At 35.5% G+C, this 19,054-nt stretch overlaps 1 protein-coding gene across 11 annotated transcripts in view; it reads left to right on the plus strand.

Annotated features, from left to right (window-relative positions):
• Positions 1–19,054, plus strand: part of SNX13 (sorting nexin 13) — a 157,293-nt gene that overhangs the window by 74,636 nt on the left and 63,603 nt on the right. For all 11 annotated transcript variants that reach the window (XM_064575191.1, XM_064575186.1, XM_064575188.1 and 8 more), the window contains 4 exons: positions 3,645–3,744; positions 4,936–5,129; positions 17,876–17,980; positions 18,595–18,727. In XM_064575191.1, the coding sequence (XP_064431261.1) occupies positions 3,645–3,744; positions 4,936–5,129; positions 17,876–17,980; positions 18,595–18,727 (532 nt within the window). The remainder of the gene's footprint in view (positions 1–3,644; positions 3,745–4,935; positions 5,130–17,875; positions 17,981–18,594; positions 18,728–19,054) is intronic.

Raw genomic sequence — 19,054 nt, forward strand, 5'->3', positions numbered from 1 at the left:
GTGATTTGGTTACATTTGAGCTTAGAGAAATCTGATAGAATAATGAGAGAGTCCTGAGAAATTTTTTTTTTTTTTTTAAGAATCTTTCAGGCAGAGGTGAAAGCATATGCAAAAGCCCTGAGATAGGAAGATGTTTGGTGAGTTAGAGTAGGTCAGCATGGCTGGTATGGAATAAATGAGAGGGGATGATAGTAGGAATGAAATTGGAGAGGAACCTTGGGGATTAGGTTAGATCATATATGGTTTTATCTACCATAGTAAGATTTTTTAAAAAATTCTAATTGTGATGGGAATCCATTGGAGATTTGTGCTGGCAAGTGACATGATCTGACTTATTAGTTAAAATAATTACTTGGGCTCTTTTGTGATGTTTAGATTGTGGTGGAGTTGCAGCGGGGGACAAGAATGGAGACTGAAAGATCATTTAGGAGACTGTTGGCTTTAGTCCAGTAAGATGTCTGCAGAGGTTGTGAGAAGTAATTAGAGATTGGATATAGTACTAACAGATTTGCTAATAGATTAAATATGGAGTGAGAAAGGACAAAAAAGGATTTGAGGATTCCTAGAATTTTTGGCCTCAGCAACTACATGAATCGTGTTGCTGTTTACTAAAATGGATAATACAGGAAAGAGGAGGTTTGAAAGAGAGAATCAAATTTTGGATGTTTTAGTTTGAGATCCCTGTTTGACAATCAAATAGACCCAGTAGCTTGTAAACTCTGTAGTTCAAAGGGAAGGTCGGTGATGGATTATTAGATGTTTATTTAAAGTAAAGAGACTGGATGAAGTTACCTAAGAGAGTGAATGTAAGTAAGAATATAACCAAGGACCTAGTCCAGAGGCAGTATAGTTACTAGAGTTTAAGACAAGGTGGAAGATCTAGCTAAAGAAACAGAGTAAGTGGCTGGTGAAATTGAAGGAAAACCTGGGAGTGTGATATTCCAGAAGCCAACTATAGAAAGTTTTTAAAGAAGTAAGAGATCAGGTATGTCAAAGGCTATTAATAAGTTGAGTAAGATGAAGACTTAGAATTGACCATTAGATTTGCCACCAGGGGAATATTGGTGATCTGATAATAGCATTTTGGAGTAGTGGAGAGAAACCCTTATTGGAGCTGGTCCAGGAGAAAATGGGAAGAGATGAATTAGAAACAGTGATTATAAGTAGCTGTTTGGAGGGGTTTTACCTCAAAAAAGCAGAGATTTGAGCCTTACAAACAGAAAAGAGCTTTTTTTACTACCTTAGTTTTTAGTGTAGTCAATTTTTTTTTCTTTTTTCTTTTGGCTGGTTTTCTATTTTGGAAATTTGTTGTGACTCTCTGGGCTTGTAGTTTTACAATGTATTTAAATTTCTTAAGGAATAGAAGACTTATTTTTATAAATCTTGAGTTTAGTTGCTGGATTCATTATAACTCACATTACTTGAGGCCCACATCTGTCATATACCTGAGTGTACATGTATGTATATCTTTGTTTCAGTTAACTGTATTTTAAAATTATATACCCATGCACATTCAGTATAGAACGAAACGGTTTTATTTATGCTTATTGTTTCATTAGTTTACCTTGTCTAGGCCTCAGAATTAGTGGTCTTTCAGCATCATTATTTAAAATGTATTTGTCCAGATACCTTTTTTTAAAAAGATTTATTTATTTATCTTGAGAGAGAGCGCGCGCGCTCACGTTCATGTGTGGGAGCAGGGGAGGGGCAGAGAGAGAGAGGGGGAGAGAGAGAATCCTCACGCAGACTCCCCACTGAGTGTGGAGCCCAATGCAAGGCTTGCTTCCAGGACCCTGAGAAAAAGTCCTGAGCCGAAATCAAGAATTGGACACACAACCAACTGAGCCACCAAGGCACCCCAATGTTCAAACACCTTTTGATAGCAAATCCCTTTAAAATTTAGATATCTTGTTTTGAAGCCCGTCAATTCTTTTGAGTATCAAGCTTTACCTTTTTAGTAGCTCAGCTCATACAGTGTTTTTTCTTGGGAAGGAAAGTCAGAATTTTCACAGAGATGAAGTTTTATAACCGTACTACTCATCTTGAAATCTTAGAAGGCCCTTTATCTTTTTTATTACAAATAAAGTTATAATGAATACTCTTCTGCATTTCATATATGTGGAGCTGCTTCTGGGAAAGAGAAAGAGGTGATAAGTTTGAAGAAAGAAGACTTAGGAGAAAACATGTGCTGGCACCAGGTTGCTTTATGCCAGACATTTTAAGCCAGTTATCTGTTATTATACAGTATTTATATGAAGGGAAATACTTATTAGAGAGGAAGTTTTCCCCTTTTCTCAAGTTCTTTTCCTTCTCCTTTATGTACTACCTACATCTAATTTAGGATCTGCCCCTAATTAAGGCAGCCTGTCTTTCAGAAAAACCTGATCTTTCTTTTCTTTATTTTTTTAAAGATTTTATTAATTTATTTGAGAGAGAGAGAGAGCAGAGCAAGGGGGAGAGAGTGCATGAGCGAGGGTGGAAGGAGCAGAGGCAGAGGGAGAAGCAGGCCCTCCACTGAGCAAGGAGCCCGACACAGGACTCAGTCTCAGGACCCTGGGATCATGACCTGAGCTGAAGGCAGATGCTTAATGACTGAGCCACCCAGGCACCTCTGATCTTTCTTTTTTAAATAGAGGATTGTGAAATACGGATTTAGGAATACAGAGGAACTGGTGACACAGGAACATAAGGGTTTTATGGAAGAGGCTGCAGGCTTTAAAAACACTGAGTCGTTCTTGGCAGCTCTGTGATCATAGGCAGCCTTTCTGATTTCAGCTTTCTTATCTCTTAAGTGGGGTGATATTTATCCAATAGGATGGTTGTGGAGAATAATGTATATAATATACATAGCACAGTGCTTGACATGTAGATTCTCTATAAATTTTTTTTGAAGATTTTAATTTATTTATTTGTCAGAGAGAGAAAGTGAGAGAGAGAGCACAAGCAGGGGGAGCAGCAGGTAGAGGGAGAGGGAGAAGCAGGCCCCCCACTGAGCAAGGAGCCCGACACGGGACTCCATCCCAGGACCCTGGGATTATGACTTGAGCTGAAGGCAGATGTTTAACTGAGCCACCCAGCATCCCTAGACTCTAAATTTTGAACCCATGTTTTATTTTTTAATTTTTTTCATGTATAGGTAGTTACCTTGCTCTATTACTTTGAAAACTAAATATAATTTACTGTTTAGGTAGTCTGAGAAGAAACACATTTTCTATAAAAGATGGTAGAGTTTTTATTCTGTTAGAAGAAAAATTACTCTTTCGAGATATTTCCTGTTCTCTCAGTGGATAAATTTCAGTCTGTACTTGAAAATGTTGGGCTTTATTTATTCTTGGACATTGTAAGCATTCCAAACATCCCCTTTACCTTCTAAAATGTTCATTTTCATTTGGAATATGTAGAGATAGAGAATACTTGAAATTCTAGTAATTCAGAATTATTTTGTAATGAAAGAAGTGAATGCTTATCATAATACTTTTAATGCATATTTACTAAGCAACTCTTAACTAGGAAATTCTCTAGGCTGGGACTGTTGGGAACCCACATGAACGAGAAAATGCTTAATATTTTTATATCTATGTAGAGATCTTTAACCTAATGAGTGAGTAGATGAAGTATTAACCTACCTTTATTTTTCTCTGTAGGAAATAAATACTGTGAAACTGGCAGCAAACTTTGGGAAACTTTGCACAGTCCCCTTGGACAGCATTCTTGTAGACAATGTTGCACTACAGTTTTTTATGGGTGGGTAAATCCATTTTATGAAAATAATATAGCCCTCAAAATTTTTAATAATTATAAATATAATTAAATTTTAAATATATTAAGCATGCCAAATATGTTTTTCCTCCACTCTCCATTCTCTGAAGTATTCCTTTTGGAATCATAGAGGTAGAGATATATTTTGTTTAGAAGGAAAGAAATGCTTATTATAACTTAAATGTGCATTTGTTAAATATTGCTTATTTAAATTCTAGCAGAGTCTATGAATTTAAATTATTTGAGAAAGAGTACTTTATCAGCAACACACATTGTTTATAACTTATTTGTATCATTTTGTGCATGAATAGAAGGACTTTATTTTTATATCATTTTAATATATATAAATATTTACTAATTTTGTTAATATTATAGTTGACCCTTGAACAACATGGATTTGAGCTGTGCAGATTCACTTATTTATACATGGATTTTATTCGATAAATACAGTATAGTAATACAGACATATTTTCCTTATGATTCTCTTAACATTTTTTTCTCTAGCTTACTTTAAGAATATAGTACATACAAAATGTTCTATGTGTTAATTAACTGTTTATATAATTGGTAAGGCTTCCAGTCAGCAGTAGACTATTAGTAGTTATGGTTTTGGGAGTCAGGAGTTATGCATGGATTTTTGACTGCGTGGTGAGTCAATGCCCCTAACCTAACCTCTGCATTGTTCAGGGGTCAACTATACATCAAAATTGCTTTTTATCTGGAGAACATTTTCAGTAACCTTCCTTGATTCTTCATTTTCATGACCAAAAACATAAATATATGGCTTGTTGAAGATTCCAATCCTTACTTTTAATATTTGTAGGAACATTAATATTATAATTTTCATAATCTTTATTAAGAACAGAAGCCGAATGTTACTAAAGTAGTTTATTTTTGATGAAGCCTTCTGTAGCAGTTTTATCTCCTAGAAATTTTATCGTGAAAAATGAGATTTAAAAAAAAATACATCCATTTGTGTTTTTCACATAACTGGTCTTTTTAACCTAACCAATTTGTGATGTAAGCATTCTTCATCTCAGGCATTTGCTTAACAGTTTGAAAATGTAGAGTCTTAAGTATTTGAAACTTTAATCCTTTTTAACTTGTCATATGGCTACATGCACCCAAAAATGTGTGCCATTAATATCTATGTTGTTAATGGATTTTGTTTGGTAGATTACATGCAGCAAACTGGAGGTCAAGCACATCTCTTCTTCTGGATGACAGTGGAAGGATACCGAGTTACAGCCCAACAGCAACTGGAAGTTTTATTAAGTCGTCAGAAAGATGGAAAACATCAAACCAACCAAACCAAAGGTCTTTTAAGAGCAGCTGCTGTTGGAATATATGAACAGTATTTATCAGAAAAGGTGAGGCTCTATTTTGATTACTGTTTTCTTATCTTCTTTGGTAGTATCATTAGTAATAATTTTTATAATACTTATAAATATTCATTACTCATACTAGGCACAACTACTTGCAAGCATTATCTCATTTAACCTTGATAACAATCTTTTTGTATATTATTATCCTTATTTTATAGGTAAAGAAACTCATGTTTAGAAAATTGAGTTAACTTTGCCAAGGTCATGCAAATACTAGTGACAAAGTCAAGATTCAAGGTCACACACACTCTAGATTTAAGGACACAAAAGATTGAAAATAAAAGAATGGAAAAAGGTAAACCATGCATACAGTAACCAAAACAGAGTTGGAGTGGCTATACTAATGTTAGACAATAGATTTTAAAACAAAAATTATTACTAGAGAAAAGAGGAACATTTTATAATGATAAAAGGGTCAATTGATCCTTGATTTATAACTGTTAAAACAATTATAAGCACAACAGCAAAACCTCCATATACATAGGACAAAACCTGACTGAATTGGAGAGAGAAATAGACAATTCAACAATAAGTGGGTATTGAAGACTTCAATACTCACTCAATAACTGATAGAACAATTAGACAGAAAATGACCAAAGATACTCAAGAATTAAAGAACACTATAAACCAATTAAACCTACACATCTATAGAATACTTCCCTTAACAACAGCAGAATACACATTATTTTCCCTTAACAACAGCAGAATACACAGCTTACATGGAACGTTGTCTAGGTTAGATAGACCCTTTGCTAGGCCATAAACAACTCTGAATTTAAAAATAATGAAATCATACAAAAGTATGTCCTTTTATCATAGTAGAATTAATTAGTAATTAACAGAAGGAGTTCTGAGAAATTATAAGTTTTTAAAAATTAACACATTTCTAAATAGTCTCTGGGTCAAAAAGAAATCAAAAAGAAATTAGAAGGTATTTTGAATTGAATGAAAATAAGAACACAGTGTATCAAAATTTATGGGATGCAATTACAGCAGTGCTTAGAGAGAAATATGTCACTTCAAATGCCTAGTTAGAAAGAAGAAAGATCTCAAAATGACAATTCACATTTTCACCTTAAACTAGAAAAGGAATAGCAAAATAAATTCAAGGTAAACTGAAGGAAGGAAGCAGTAAAGATCAGAATGGAAATCCGTGAAATGGAAAACAAAAGAACAGTAATGAAAATCAATAAAACCAAAAGTTGATTCTTTAAAAGAAAAATAAAATTGACAAACCTTTAGCCAACTTGGCCAAGAAAGAAAAGAAAGTCACAGATACCAAAATCATGAATGAAAGAGGAGGCATCATCACCAACCCTATGGAAATCAAAAAGACTATAAGCAAATACTATAAACAACTTTATCACAAGAAATTAGACAACTTAGATGATATGGGCAAATACCTTGAAAGACACAGATTGCCAAACTGTCATTCTGATACGAAAGCCAGACAGAGACATCATTCAGGAGACTACAGACCAATATCTCTCATGAATATGGACACAACAATCCTCAAGATTCCTCACACTCCAGTATTTGTAATGGTTATGCTATAATACCTTTTAATTTATATGTCCTAGCACAAAAATTGTATTTGAAATTTTTTTAAATAAGATTTTATTTTTATTTATTTGAGAGAGATAGCGAGAGAGAGAGAGCATGAGCGGGGAGGAGAGGGAGAAGCAGACTCCCAGCTGAGCAGGGATCCCAATGCGGGACTCAATCCCAGGACCCTGGGATCATGACCCTGAGCCGTAGGCAGACACTTAACCGACTGAGCCACCCAGGCGCCCCTGTATTTGAATTTTAAGTGTGAATTTTATTTGAAAACTGCTTATTAGTCCATTTGCTTATATTTTTGCCAAATGAAATATATCATTCTGTTAAAGAGTGCATATTTTAAAGAATAGTAGTATAACAGACACATTTGTATATCCCATCTAGCTGAAGAAATAGAACATCTACTGTGCTTTTGAAGATCCTTATTATATTCTTCACCTGTCTTCACCTGTCTTGTTTGCCTGTTTCCTTACTCCCTGATGAAGCCAGTTTTCTGTAATTATTCACTTACTTTCCCATACCATTTTACTATACATGTATGTTCTAAAGCAATATCTTGCTTAGCTTTGTTTTTAACCTTTATATAAATGGAATGATACTGAATGCCTTGCTTTTATTCCCCTCATTATTATATTGAATTTTATACATGTTGATTTATGTAAGTGTAGTTCATTTTTACTGAAGTCAAGAGTTTATTTACCTTCAATAATATTTATGAGCAGTTTGGTTTGTTTCCCTTTCTTTTCTGTTATACTTTTGCTCTGAATATTGTGGTTCATATTTCTCCCTGCACACATTCAGGAGTTTCTGCTGTTTAAAAACACAGTTTTAGTGTATATATCTAAGTCTTTCTGTGTTAATTTTTAAAGTAGGTTATAGAGTTAGCTCTATTGTCTATAGTCCAGTAGAATGGATTATAGTTAATACTGGAAAAATAAAAATTAATAGTTACTGAAGTCAGTTTCTTTCAGCATTTTAAAGATAGTATTTCATTGTTTTCTGGCTTTCATTATTTCCAGTAAGAAATCAACTATGAGTTTGTTATTCTTTTGAAGTTAACCTTTTTTTAAAGCTTTGAAAGACATCCTGAGTCTTGGGAAACCCTTCCCTAGGACACAGAAGTCCCAGATTTTAGCAGTGGATGGAGAAGATTGAGAAAAAATGCAAAACCCATACATGATTCCAGAATTCAGAGCTGAAGGCAACATTTTAGTGCAAAAGACCCTGGGATGGATTTCCCACCTTCAGTAGTCATTGCTGTCTTTTTCCCTTAGATTCTAATATTGGCAGCCATTATTTACTCTTTACAGTGAGTTCTCCATCATGTAGCACTCCATGTATGGCTTAAGTGCATTGTTAACATGAATGTTAACAATCCTTCTTTTACTTTTCCTGCCCTGTGCTTTGTATTATGATGGGACTTTTTAATTTTTAACATTATGAATATTGTAACCATGTTTTCTAAAAGTTCAGATAATGAAAATGAGAATGATGACAGTACCAACATCAGCATGACCCAGACATTGCCAAAAAAGGAGACTAAAGGACTAAGTCATTTTAATGACAAATAGAAGGAGCCCTACACCTGGATTAGGGAGAGTTAAATAACCAAAATAAAGCATGCTGACTGCATGATGTGCAAAAAATATTTTGGGATTGGTCTTGGTGGAGAAGGGGATATAAAAGCAAATATGGAAACTGAATTTTGCAAATAATTTTAAGTCAATAAAAAGTTTTTTTCATCTCCCAAAAAGACCTCAATGGTCAGTTAAAAGTAGTGGCTGTTAAGTGAATAGCTTGGGCATACTGCACAAATGAACACACATTAGCCTGTCCTTTTTTTTTTTTTTTTTAAGATTTTATTTACTTATTTGTGAGAGAAAGAGAGTGAGAGTGCATAAGCACAAGCAGGGGGAGTGACAGGCAGAGAGAGAAGCAGGCTCCCCGCTGAGCAAGGAGCCTGATTGGGGACACCATCCCAGGACCCTGGGATCATGACCTGAGCCAAAAGCAGACATCTAACGGACCGAGCCACCCAGGCATCCCGCTTGCTTGCTTTTTTTTTTTTTTCTTTGACCCATTATTTATTTATTTATTTTTAAATTTTATTCTTATGTTAATCCCCATATATTACATCATTAGTTTTAGATGAAGTGTTCCATGATTCATTGTTTGTGCACAACACCCAGTGCTCCATGCAGAATGTGCCCTCCTCAATACCCACCACCAGGCTAACCCATCCTCCCACCCCCCTCCCCTCTAGAACCCTCAGTTTGTTTTACAGAGTCTATCGTCTCTCATGGTTCGTCTACCCCTCCGATTTCCCCCGCTTCATTCTTCCCCTCCTGCTACCTTCTTCTTCTTCTTCTTTTTTTTTTTCTTAACATATATTGCATTATTTGTTTCAGAGGTACAGATCTGAGATTCAACAGTCTTGCACAATTCACAGCGCTTACCAGAGCACACACCCTCCCCAGTGTCCATCACCCAGTCACCCCATCCCTCCCACCCCACCCCCCACTCCAACAACACTCAGTTTGTTTCCTGCGATTAAGAATTCCTCATATCAATGAGATCATATGATACATGTCTTTCTCTGTTTGACTTATTTCACTCAACATAATACCCTCCAGTTCCATCCACGTCGTTGCAAATGGCAAGATCTCATTCCTTTTGATGGCTGCATAATATTCCATTGTATATATATACCACATCTTCTTTATCCATTCATCTGTCGATGGACATCTTGGCTCTTTCCACAGTTTGGCTATTGTGGACATTGCTGCTATAAACATCAGGGTGCACGTAGCCCTTCGGATCCCTACTTTTGTATCTTTGGGGTAAATACCCAGTAGTGCAATTGCTGGATCATATGGTAGCTCTATTTTCAACTTTTTGAGGAACCTCCACCCTGTTTTCCAGAGTGGCTGCACCAGCTTGCATTCCCACCAACAGTGTAGGAGGGTTCCCCTTTCTCCGCATCCCCGCCAACATCTGTCGTTTCCTGACTTGTTAATTTTAGCCATTCTTACTGGTGTGAGGTGGTATCTCATTGAGGTTTTGATTTGGATTTCCCTGATGCTGAGCGATATTGAGCACTTTTTCATGTGTCTATTGGCCATTTGGATGTCTTCTTTGGAAAAATGTCTGTTCATGTCTTCTGCCCATTTCTTGATTGGATTCTTTGTTCTTTGGGTGTTGAGTTTGATGAGTTCTTTATAGATTTTGGATACTAGCCCTTTATCTGATATGTCATTTGCAAATATCTTCTCCCATTCTGTCAGTTGTCTTTTGGTTTTGTTGACTGTTTCCTTTGCTGTGCAAAAGCTTTTTATCTTGATGAAGTCCCAATAGTTCATTTTTGCCCTTGCTTCCCTTGCCTTTGGCGATGTTTCTAGGAAGAAGTTGCTGCAGCTGAGGTCGAAGAGGTTGCTGCCTGTGTTCTCCTTTAGGATTTTGATGGACTCCTGTCTCACATTGAGGTCTTTCAACCATTTGGAGTCTATTTTTGTGTGTGGTGTAAGGAAATGGTCCAGTTTCATTCTTCTGCATGTGGCTATCCAATTTTCCCAACACCATTTGTTGAAGAGACTGTCTTTGTTCCATTGGACATTCTTTCCTGCTTTGTCGAAGATTAGTTGACCATAGAGTTGAGGGTCCATTTCTGGGCTCTCTATTCTGTTCCATTGATCTATGTGTCTGTTTTTGTGCCAGTACCATGCTGTCTTGATGATGACAGCTTTGTAATAGAGCTTGAAGTCCGGAATTGTGATGCCGCCGCCTTTGCTTTTCTTTTTCAATATTCCTCTGGCTATGCGGGGTCTTTTCTGGTTCCATACAAATTTTAGGATTATTTGTTCCATTTCTTTGAAAAAAGTGGATGGTATTTTGATGGGGATTGCATTGAATGTGTAGATTGCTCTAGGTAGCATTGACATCTTCACAATATTTGTTCTTCCAATCCATGAGCATGGAACGTTTTTCCATTTCTTTGTGTCTTCCTCAATTTCTTTCATGAGTATTTTATAGTTTTCTGAGTACAGATCCTTTGTCTCTTTGGTTAGATTTATTCCTAGGTATCTTATGGTTTTGGGTGCAATTGTAAATGGGACCGACTCCTTGATTTCTCTTTCTTCTGTCTTGTTGTTGGTGTATAGGAATGCCACTGACTTCTGTGCATTGATTTTATATCCTGCCACTTTACTGAATTCCTGTATGAGTTCTAGCAGTTTTGGGGTGGAGTCTTTTGGGTTTTCCACATAAAGTATCATATCATCTGCAAACAGTGAGAGTTTGACTTCTTCTTTGCCAATTTGGATGCCTTTGATTTCTTTTTGTTGTCTGATTGCTGTGGCTAGGACTTCCAATACTATGTTGAATAGCAGTGGTGATAGTGGACATCCCTGCCGTGTTCCTGACCTTAGGGGGAAAGCTCTCAGTTTTTCCCCATTGAGAATAATATTTGCTGTAGGTTTTTCATAGATGGCTTTTATGATATTGAGGTATGTACCCTCGATCCCTATACTCTGAAGAGTTTTGATCAAGAAAGGATGCTGTACTTTGTCAAAAGCTTTTTCTGCATCTATTGAGAGGATCATATGATTCTTGTTCTTTCTTTTGTTAATGTATTGTATCACATTGATTGATTTGCGGATGTTGAACCAACCTTGCAGCCCAGGGATAAATCCCACTTGGTCATGGTGAATAATCCTTTTAGTGTACTGTTGGATCCTATTGGCTAGTATTTTGGTGAGAATTTTGGCATCCATGTTCATCAGGGATATTGGTCTGTAATTCTCCTTTTTGATGGGGTCTTTGTCTGGTTTTGGGATCAAGGTAATGCTGGCCTCATAAAATGAGTTTGGAAGTTTTCCTTCCATTTCTATTTTTTGGAACAGTTTCAGAAGAATAGGTATTAATTCTTCTTGAAATGTTTGGTAGAATTCCCCTGGGAAGCCATCTGGCCCTGGGCTTTTGTTTTTTGGGAGATTTTTGATGACTGCTTCAATTTCCTTAGTGGTTATAGGTCTGCTCAGGTTTTCTATTTCATCCTGGTTCAGTTTTGGTAGTTGATACCTCTCTAGAAATGCCTCCATCTCTTCCAGATTATCTAATTTGCTCATAATATGTTCTTATAATTGTTTGTATTTCTTTGGTGTTGGTTGTGATCTCTCCTCTTTCATTCATGATTTTGTTGATTTGGGTCATTTCTCTTCTCTTTTTGATAAGTCTGGCCAAGGGGTTATCAATCTTGTTAATTCTTCCAAAGAACCAGCTCCTAGTTTCGTTGATCTGTTCTACTGTTCTTTTAGTTTCTATTTCATTGACTTCTGCTCTGATCTTTATGATTTCTCTTCTCCTGCTGGGTTTAGGCTTTATTTGCTGTTCTTTCTCCAGCTCCTTTAGATGTAGGGTTAGGTTGTGTACTTGAGACCTTTCTTGTTTCTTGAGAAAGGCTTGTATTGCTATATACTTTCCTCTTAGGACTGCCTTTGCTGCATCCCAAAGATTTTGAACAGTTGTGTTTTCATTTTCATTGGTTTCCATGTATTTTTTTAATTCTTCTTTAATTTCCTGGTTGACCCATTCATTCTTCAGTAGGATGCTCTTTAGCCTCCATGTATTTGAGTTCTTTCCGACTTTCCTCTAGGATGTGATCTATTCTGGAGAATGTTCCATGGGCACTAGAGAAGAATGTGTATTCCGTTGCTTTGGGGTGGAATGTTCTGAATATGTCTGTGAAGTCCATTTGGTCCAGTGTGTCATTTAAAGTCTTTATTTCCTTGTTGATCTTTTGCTTAGACGATCTGTCCATTTCAGTGAGGGGGGTGTTAAAGTCCCCCACTATTATTGTATTGTTGTCGATGTGTTTCTTTGCTTTTGTTATTAATTGCCTTATATAACTGGCTGCTCCCATGTTAGGGGCATAGATATTTACAATTGTTAAATCTTCTTGTTGGATAGATCCTTTAAGTATGATATAGTGTCCTCCCTCATCTCTTATTACAGTCTTTGGTTTAAAATCTAATTTGTCTGATATAAGGATTGCCACCCCAGCTTTCTTTTGGTGTCCATTAGCATGGTAAATGGTTTTCCACCCCCTCACTTTCAATCTGGGGTTGTCTTTGGTTCTAAAATGAGTCTCTTGCAGACAGCATATCGATGGGTCTTGTTTTTTAATCCAGTCTGTTAGCCTGTGTCTTTTGATTGGGGCATTTAGCCCATTTACATTCAGGGTAACTATTGAAAGATAGGAATTTAGTGCCATTGTATTGCCTGTAAGGTGACTGTTACCATATATTGTCTGTGTTCCTTTCTGGTCTATGTTGCTTTTAGGCTCTCTCTTTGCTTAGAGGACCCCTTTCAAGATTTCCTGTAGGGCTGGTTTTGTGTTTGCAAATTCCTTTAGTTTTTGTTTGTCCTGGAAGCTTTTTATCTCTCCTTCAATTTTCAATGACAGCCTAGCTGGATAGAGTATTCTTGGCTGCATATTTTTCTCATTTAGTGCTCTGAATATATCCTGCCAGTCCTTTCTGGCCTGCCAGGTCTCTGTGGATAGGTCTGTTGCCAATCTAATGTTTCTACCCTTGTAGGTTACATATCTCTTCTCCCGAGCTGCTTTCAGGATTTTCTCTTTGTCTATGAGACTCGTAAGTTTTACTATTAGATGTCGGGGAGTTGACCTATTTTTACTGATTTTGAGAGGGGTTCTCTGTGCTTCCTGGATTTTCATGCCTGTTTCTTTCCCCAAATTAGGGAAGTTCTCTGCTATAATTTGCTCCATTATACCTTCTGGCCCTCTCTCTCTCTCTTCTTCTTCTGGGATCCCAATTATTCTAATGTTGTTTCGTCTTATGGTATCGCTTATCTCTCAAATTCTGCCCTCGTGATCCAGTAGTTGTTTATCTCTCTTTTTCTCAGCTTCTTTATTTTCCATCATTTCATCTTCTATATTACTGATTCTCTCTTCTGCCTCATTTATTCTAGCACTTAGCGCCCCCATTTTTGATTGCACCTCATTAATAGCCTTTTTGATTTCTACTTGGTTGGATTTTAGCTCTTTTACTTCTCCAGAAAGGGTTTCTCTAATAACTTCCATATTTTTTTCAAGCCCAGCTAGTATCTTTAAAGTGATGATTCTGAACTCTAGATCTGACATCGTACTAATGTCCGTATTGAGTAGGTCCCTGGCAGTCGGTACTACCTCTTGTTCTTTTTGTTGAGGTGATTTTTTCCGTCTCGTCATTTTGTGCAGAGGAGAATAGATTAATGAGAGAACAAAATGCTAGCAGAGTAACCACGTCCCTAGAAAATATACTTTAAACAAATCAGAAAAGACCTTCCAGAAAGTGGTCGCTTTTCTGATGAGAGAGTTGTTGCTCTTCTTTTCTTCGATCTCCTGTTGAGTTTGTAGGTGTTCAGAATGGTTTGATCCCTATCCAGCTGAATTCCTGAGAGGAGACGAAATCCAGGTCTCCTACTCCTCCGCCATCTTGCTCCCGCTTGCTTGCTTTTTAAAAATAGAATTACTTTTGGGCGCCTTTGGTAAGAAGTTTATGGACTGGGAGGAATTTGTGGCCCTTTGAAATGTAGAACTTAACTCTGGCAGATCTTACCAGCAATCATGCTTTCTGTAGTATATCATGTTACATCAGATTGTGGCAACAAGAGTGTATTTTCCATTGCTACTACGTATTTTGATTTGAATAAATGGGAGTTTTAGATATCTTCTTGATTACTAAGATTTTAATAAATTGCAGAAAACGTAAAACAAACTTTGCTCATATATTTGCATATTTAGCAGACAGTGCACTTGATCTTAGCCAAAAGGCTGAGAAACAATAGCACACAGTGCAAATGTAAATTTTAACAAATTCCTTTCAGTCCATAAACTTCTTATCAAAGAAAATGAAAAAATCTTACCTGCTAAATATCATATATTCCTTCTATACAGTACTGCTAAAACAGGATATCATTTGCTTACCTGTGATATTGAGGTTTTTTTTTTTTTTTTTTTTTTTTTTAAAGAGTTTATTTATTTATTCATGAGAGACAGAGAGAGAGAGGCAGAGGGAGAAGCAGGCTCCCAAGGAGCAGGGAGCCCGATGTGGGACTCGATCCCAGGACCCCGGGATCATGACCTGAGCCGAAGGCAGACGCTTAACCATCTGAGCCACCCAGGCGCCCAGATATTGAGGTTTTCATAATGAAGTTTTTTGGTCAATTTTTAGTTTCTTCAAAACATTAGAAACACTTAATAAGATTTTTGACATTATAAAAATGTCAGAAAATAACTTCTTTAGACATTTGCTTCCACATGGCTCTCATTGTTGCCAGCCATAGAAAAGATGCTAAAATATTGACATGCAGTTAAATCATATTTTCAAAGAATGTGATAAGAATAGTGACATTAAAAATAAATATGGACAAGAATTGCAGTAAACAAATTTATTTGCTTTTCTCCAGAACTATTAAATGATCTTTGAAGAGGCTAAAAGGAACCTTGAAAAGGATAGATTGACCTGAGTTGTATATGTGTAGGCTATAAAAAAAAAACCTCAGTCAAAAAAATGACTAATTTTTTTTGAAATGAGACTGTTGAGAACTCAAAAAAATATCATAAGAAGGGGATAGTTAGCTTAACAGGATTTTCTTAGTTTCTTTACTAAAACTATAATTTATTTGGAATCTACCTTCACTCTCACAAGTTTAAATGACCTGTTTTTAAAACTATTTTCCTTGAGAAAGAGAGGTATAACTTTTAGTGACATCCATTATGTTTTGAAGTGTTTAAAATGGGCATTTTAGACACAAATAGTCTATATGTAAATTCTTAGATGCAGTTTTTAGTAAGTAAAATGTCATTATTCTGTGCCTAAATGGTTTTACTGAAAAGATACTTAACTTGATGTCATCACATTGGACTGATAAGGGAAGTAAGTGTGATGTAGGCTTAAGAACAGAGCTGAAAGTCTGAGTGAATTTTGTATTTGATTGTATTCATTTATACCACTTGATTTAAAACAAAACAAAGCAAAAGATGATGTCCTAAAGTCTGCAGGCAGATCAGAGAAGTATTGTTAAAAAAGGAAACACAAAAAGGTAAAAATATCCTATGGGATCATGGAATAAAAAAAGTAGTTTTTTAAATTAAATATAGATAATACCTGTTTAGTCTTATTGTAGGTATATAACTTTTTTAGAAGTCTTATATTTATGCATTTTAACAATACACAATAATATAGCCTACAATATTTAAATATCTAATAAAGAGCTTAAAAAGTTAAATTGTGTATTGGAGGATAAAACCTAAATAGTTACATTTTTCTCTAACATTATTTGTTTAATTAGTCTTATTAATTACTAATTGCTATTAACTAGTCCTCTTGTTTTAAATAACCACATTTGTGTGGAAAAGTACAGAATACAGATTAATAGATAATTTTGGAAAAACACTTATTTTTGTATTTTTATGTTAAAGTGGTAAAAAATGTACATAAATATTTTTTCTGTTTTTACTTTTTTTGAGTGGGGAGATCTGGTTGGTTGTGTCCCATGATAACTCTAAAAGTTTTGGTCACGTTATACCAAGGATGAGTCCTAATCCAGTTCTGTGTATTTGAGATTCTAGGAAAAAGTAAACTAAATAAAGGTAAAATGTTATGATTTTCAGATTTGTACCTTATTTCCTAGAAACTGAGTTTCATGGGCTTAAAGGACAACTGACAGGGCAAAATAACTAAAATCAGTCCCTCTCTAAAATTTTTGTCACACACTTGAAGTTGTTTAGTTCTTTTTTTGTTTCAGGGGAAAAGACACACACACGCCACCACAGCACATCCTCCTCTACACACACAAACAACAAATAAGCACTCTTCCCTTCCTCCTGCAAAAAACCCCAACCAGCACACAACGTACTTGAGCTTACTAACTAGAATGTAGAGTGAACCAGGGAGCATTAGACATTGTATAGGCTTTTTCCTACATATTTATACCCTGCTGTTTATATACTCTTTAAACCTTTTCTCCTTTTCTGTATTTATCCCATCTTTTCCTTGGATATCCTATTGGGTAGCATAGAGAAATTATTTAAACACTGCATTCTTGTGCAAGTTTCTTTAGAAGTTCCCATCCTTATCACTCATTTATTCTCTAGAGCCTTCAGAGCTAAAAATTCAAAAGTTGGCATGCCAAAGATGACCATATTTCTAGCTTTTCAGCATTTTTTTATTTCAATAAAGAAACTTTTCACATTGAACATCAGATATTATATTTCTGTGGCATATCTGTCATATTATGCACTTTACAATGGAAATTGTTGGAAAAATTAACTTTTTATATTTTTTGTTCCCCCATATCACACTGGAACTTCACCACAGCATTATAAAGCCAAATTTAGAAAAAGGGTAGTCTCTTAAAGACTATTTAAAAAGATTGTTTCTAGTGTTAAATAAGTAACAAATGGCTTATTCTTTGGCAGTCATATTAAATACACATCCAGGACTACTGGATGTTCAGCACTAACTCCTCATGATAGTGTTTCCTATGTGCCAGACACTGTGCTTGTATGCCTTAGATAAATCTCATTTATTTATTTATTTATTTATTTATTTAAGATTTTACTTATTTATTTGAGGGAGAGAGAGGGAGAGAGAGCATGAGCAGGGGGAGGGGCAGAGAGAGGGATAAGCTGACTCCCTGATGAGCAAGGAGAGGACGTGGGGCTCACTCCCAGGATCCCGGGATCATGACCTGAGCCGAAGGCAGACACTTAACGTACTGAGTCACCCAGGTGCCCCAGATAAATCTCTTTTAATATGGTAAAATACTAATACAGTTACATAATAACCATAGGTGGTATTATCTCCATTTTGCAGATTGAGGAAATGAAACCTATTGAGAGGTAGCTAACTCAGCAAATGTCAAGATTTAAATCCATGTTTGTCTCCCAGTGTACTTTATACTACATGATGACAAGAAGGTTTGGTTCTTATTTCAGCCTTCTTAAACGTCAAGGTGTTGTTTATAAACCAAGGGTTTTTTTTTTTTTTTTTTTTTTTTTACCAATTACTTTCGATAATATGGTTCCATTATATAATTCTTCTACTATAAAGAATTAACTTGAATTAGAAACTCAAAAGGTCATTACTACTATTATTTTTCTCTTTTAGGCATCTCCAAGAGTTACTGTTGATGATTATTTGGTAGCAAAATTAGCAGATACTTTGAATCATGAAGATCCAACCCCTGAAATCTTTGATGACATTCAGAGGAAGGTATTATATATAACATTTATCATTATATGTTTCTTATGAAAAAAATGTATGTTTCTATATGCATGTAATTCATTTTTTAAAAGATTATTGAAACAAAAGTATAGTGGTAACTAAAAAGGTGAGTTAGCTAACGCTTCTCATTTACAAAAAAGGTAGGCCAGTTTTTTGTTTATTTAAATGACAAGTGAGGAAAATCCTTATGCTGCGTTATTGAAATTTGACTAAAGGGCCAGATACATAGTCTTAGAATTTCATGAGTTGATAATGATGTATAAATGACCTGACATAAATTTCTTTTACTGTGTTCATGGAGCCTTTATGTGGACTTGTTTCTTAGAGAACACTACTTCCTGGAACATTATATATAACCTGTCATGTGACTTGTGTTGCAGTGGGACCATTTTCAATACATTGAGGTACTAGAGGGACTGTTAGTTGTGAAATTAGTTGAGAAATCATTAGTTGTGGTGTAGGCTTATTGCTGGCATCTTACAAGTATGGAATGTGTGATTCATTATAGCAATACCTCTTTCTAGCTTTTGGTGAAATCTTATTAGTGAAAATTAGTACATTATCTGTATTAATGATGGAATATCTTGATTTATTTCAACAAGGTTTATGAATTGATGCTACGAGATGAAAGATTTTATCCTTCCTTCAGACAGAATGCACTTTATGTGCGCATGTTAGCTGAGTTGGATATGTTAAAAGATCCTAGTTTCAGAGGATCAGATGATGGTGATGGAGGTAAGGTGGCACATATGCATGGTGTGTGCATGTGTGCGTGTGTGTGTGTGTATACATAAATATTTCTATATACTGTTGACCAAAAGATGATGTTTCAAGTAAGATAAAAAAATGCCTTGAAGCCCAGTGTGACTTGTGAAATATTTAAAATTCTATAAATGAATGACAAAGTTTAGTTAGTACTAAATTAAAATGTTGAAAATTTAGTAACAGATTAGAACATAACTATAAAAGCCTTGAAGTCTTAAGAAGAATGTTTTCTTGAGTTTTGTCACCCAAATATTTTTTATGGTAGTTTCCGTTTGGCTAGTAACTAATAATATTCAT

Source organism: Mirounga angustirostris, unplaced genomic scaffold, assembly GCF_029215605.1.
Source record: "Mirounga angustirostris isolate CCGP_5_RB_7025 unplaced genomic scaffold, mMirAng1.0.hap1 SCAF_12, whole genome shotgun sequence".
Lineage (NCBI taxonomy): Eukaryota > Metazoa > Chordata > Mammalia > Carnivora > Phocidae > Mirounga > Mirounga angustirostris.